The 2,890-nt window shown below is 64.2% G+C and overlaps 1 protein-coding gene across 2 annotated transcripts; it reads right to left on the reverse strand.

Moving 5' to 3' along the window:
- Nucleotides 1-401: 401 nt before the first annotated feature.
- On the reverse strand, nt 402-1,718 carry FGFBP3 (fibroblast growth factor binding protein 3). Of its 2 annotated transcripts, none has more exons than XM_065672899.1 (2): nt 1,504-1,718; nt 402-1,112 (listed from the first exon to the last, which is right to left on the reverse strand). In XM_065672899.1, exon 2 carries the CDS (start codon nt 1,022-1,024, stop codon nt 506-508), a length of 519 nt encoding a protein of 172 aa, XP_065528971.1. In that variant the 5' UTR covers nt 1,025-1,112; nt 1,504-1,718; the 3' UTR covers nt 402-505. The 2 variants fall into 2 exon arrangements, with proteins under 2 accessions (XP_065528971.1, XP_065528970.1); XM_065672898.1 differs by having other exon boundaries at nt 1,470-1,718.
- Between the last annotated feature and the right edge of the window lie 1,172 nt (nt 1,719-2,890).

Here is a 2,890-nt window from a genome sequence, read left to right on the forward strand (position 1 = left end):
AAGACAGTCAGTGACCATCTGCCCTGTGGAAGCAGGACTGGAGTGGCTTTTAGTCTGTGAAGTCTTTGTAAGCAAGAGAGTTTCTTCTAGGATTTAGAGCTTAGTGAACTCTCTGTTGTTCTTTATTTTGGTATAAATGCCAGGCTTTCTAGCTGGGCAATTTCTGTGAAACTTTTAGGCTTACAGAAATTGATTGGGGGGGGGGGGGCGGGCGGACGGACGGAGGGGCACGGGGATAGCTGTCTCCCAGTGTTTGTTGCTTTAAAAAACTTTAATATACTCAAGTTACATGAACTGTCCCTAGATGCTCTCATCTCAGCTGACAGATGTCACGCGTGTTCAGCAGTGTCACGGTGCTGCAGGGCTTTGAAGAGAAAAAAGTACTTGAGCTTCTTGGCAGAAAGTAGTTACCACTTTATTGGAGAGGGAAAGCGGAACGGTGACAAAGCGGAGGTACGGGGAGGGCAGGCAGGGCGGGGATGCCACCGCGGGGGTCGGGCGCGGCTCAGCCCTCCCAGAAGCCGACGAAGAAGCTGCACAGCGAGTGCCACCGCTCGGCGCAGTAGGTCTCCGCCGGGTCCCGGCTGGGCTCCGCGGTGGCGGCCGGCGGGGTAGTGGCGGGGCCGTGGCCGTGGCCCGGCATGAGGCGGAGCTGCGCCTCGGGTGGCGCCCGGCCCGGGCCGCAGAGGCGGGCACTGAGCGGGCTGCCCCGGGCGCAAGGGTGCCGCCGCCGCCGCAGCCTGCCCAGGATCTGCCGCCAGTACTGCCGGCTGCGGGCGCCGTATGCGGGGCAGCGCCTCGGCTCCCCGCGGTAGGCGCAGCTCCGCGCCGCCCCGCCGCCCGCGGGCCGGCAGCTCAGGCGCAGCTCGCTGGCCCCCGCCGCGGACAGCAGCTCCCAGCTGCACCGGTGCTGCTCCGGCGTGGAGAACCGCCCCGCCTGCGCCACGGCCTCCGCCTCCCGGCCCGCCCCGCCGGCGGATGCCCCGAGGGCGACTAGGGCCAGCAGGGCCAGGGGCAGCCTCATCTCCTCTGCGCCGCGGGAACCTCCTCCGGTGCCTCAGCGACGGAGCGCTCCTGCGCGGAGCCAGCCGGCCCTCCGCATCTTCCGCACCCTGCGGAGAGACAGACGCTGGCGCCCCGTCGGAGCGCAGCCCCGGGGGAGGTTGTTTCGGCAGAGGGGCGCAGAACAGGCTTGTCCCTCCAGGGTCGCCATCCCAGGAGCATTTAGCTTGTTCCACACCTGCTCCCCCCAGGTCCGCTAACGGGCTACCTGTGGCGACGGGTTCCCGGGACCACCCTAGCCTGAAAGCCGTAACCCTAGGACAGCGTGAGCCGAGAGCCCGCACCCTCAGGCTGCGGCATCAAAGCAGCGAGAGGCGGCCGCCCGGCAGCCGGACCCGGCTCCTAGCAGACCGGTCCCCTAACGCCCCGCAATGTCCCACCTGAGCCGTGTTTCCCCCCCAACGCACCCGGCGTTCTCCGCTCTGTCCCTGGGGCACTCACAGCGCGCCGAGGTGTGGGTGCGGGTGCCCGCGGACACCCCTGCGCGGCGGTCGGCTCTCTCCGGCTGCGGCGGCGGCGCCGGGCACGGGGGTTATCAATGGCGGGGGGGCTGCCCCCGGCGACGCCCCTCCCCGGCCCGCCGCTGGCGGGGGGCTCTGTCCCGACGGCACCGACTCGCGGGAAGTTCCCCGAGCACGTACATCCTCTTTTTGTCCGGGGAAACCCTACCGCAAAACCATCCCGGGGCTGTGGAGCCTTTGGGAGGGGTGTGGGTGCTGAGCCAGGCAGCGGCGGCTGCGCGGGACCCTCCCGCCTTGCGAAGGAAGTTGTGGTGAACGACAATACATTTGTTTAGGTTTTGCAGCTGGAGTTACATCACGAGAAGGGTTTCTCATCTCGGTAGGAGGATGCTGGTGTGGATTATTCGAGGACGGTTATTTTGTGTTAAGGTGGAGACAGGCGTCTATTTGGGGAAAGGAAAAAAAGCCAGGAATTTCAGGGGAATGCAGACGTGATCTTTGCGTTCCCGCACGCTGGGGGACACCAGTTCCAGGGGGAATTGAGCTCTCAAAATCCGCATTCTCTTCAGTTTCGTGGGTGGTGATTGCTTCGCACATCTGTTCAGACTACTCCCCGCTCTGCCCCTCTCGCCAGCCCCGGGGGCAAGCCCCGCGTTTCTATCGCTCCCCGCTCCCTCAGCTAGAAGCCGTGCTCGAGCGGCTAGCACAGCCGCTCCGCGCCCGCGCAGCCCTGAGCAGCGGCTGCTGTAGCGCAAGTGACCGTACAGCACCGAGCGTGCACCAGGTACCGCCGCTCCCCTGCCCGCTCACACCCCGCCGTGGTGCGGGTGACTGTACAGCACCGAGCGTGCACCAGGTACCGCCGCTCCCCTGCCCGCTCACACCCCGCCGTGGTGCGGGTGCCCATACAACACTGGGCGGCGCGCACGGGTACCGCCGCTCCCCTGCCCGCTCACGCCCTGCGGTTGCACAGGTGGAACGCAGTGGACAGCGCCCCCCAGTGGCGCGGAGGACACGCGGTGTCGGCAGGGAGCTGCTGTCAGGGCAGAGCCGAAACGCGCCCTCCGCGGCGCGTGTGTCTGTGACGGGGTGACAGGAGGGACCGTGGTGTCTGCTCCAGGCTGCTGTCGTGGTTAACCCCAGCCAGCAGTTACCAGGCAGCCACTCACTCACTTCCCCCCGGTGGGATGGGGAGGAGAATCTGAAACAAGGTAAAACCTGTGGGTTGAGATAAGAACAGTTTAATAACTGAAATAAAATGCAATATAATAGTACTGGTGATAATAACAATAGTGAAAAGGGAAATAACAAAGTGAGATAAAACTTAAAAAAAAACCCAACAAAAACCAACCAAACAAAAAACCAAC

The sequence above is a fragment of the Lathamus discolor genome, chromosome 3, assembly GCF_037157495.1.
Source record: "Lathamus discolor isolate bLatDis1 chromosome 3, bLatDis1.hap1, whole genome shotgun sequence".
NCBI classification, from domain to species: domain Eukaryota; kingdom Metazoa; phylum Chordata; class Aves; order Psittaciformes; family Psittacidae; genus Lathamus; species Lathamus discolor.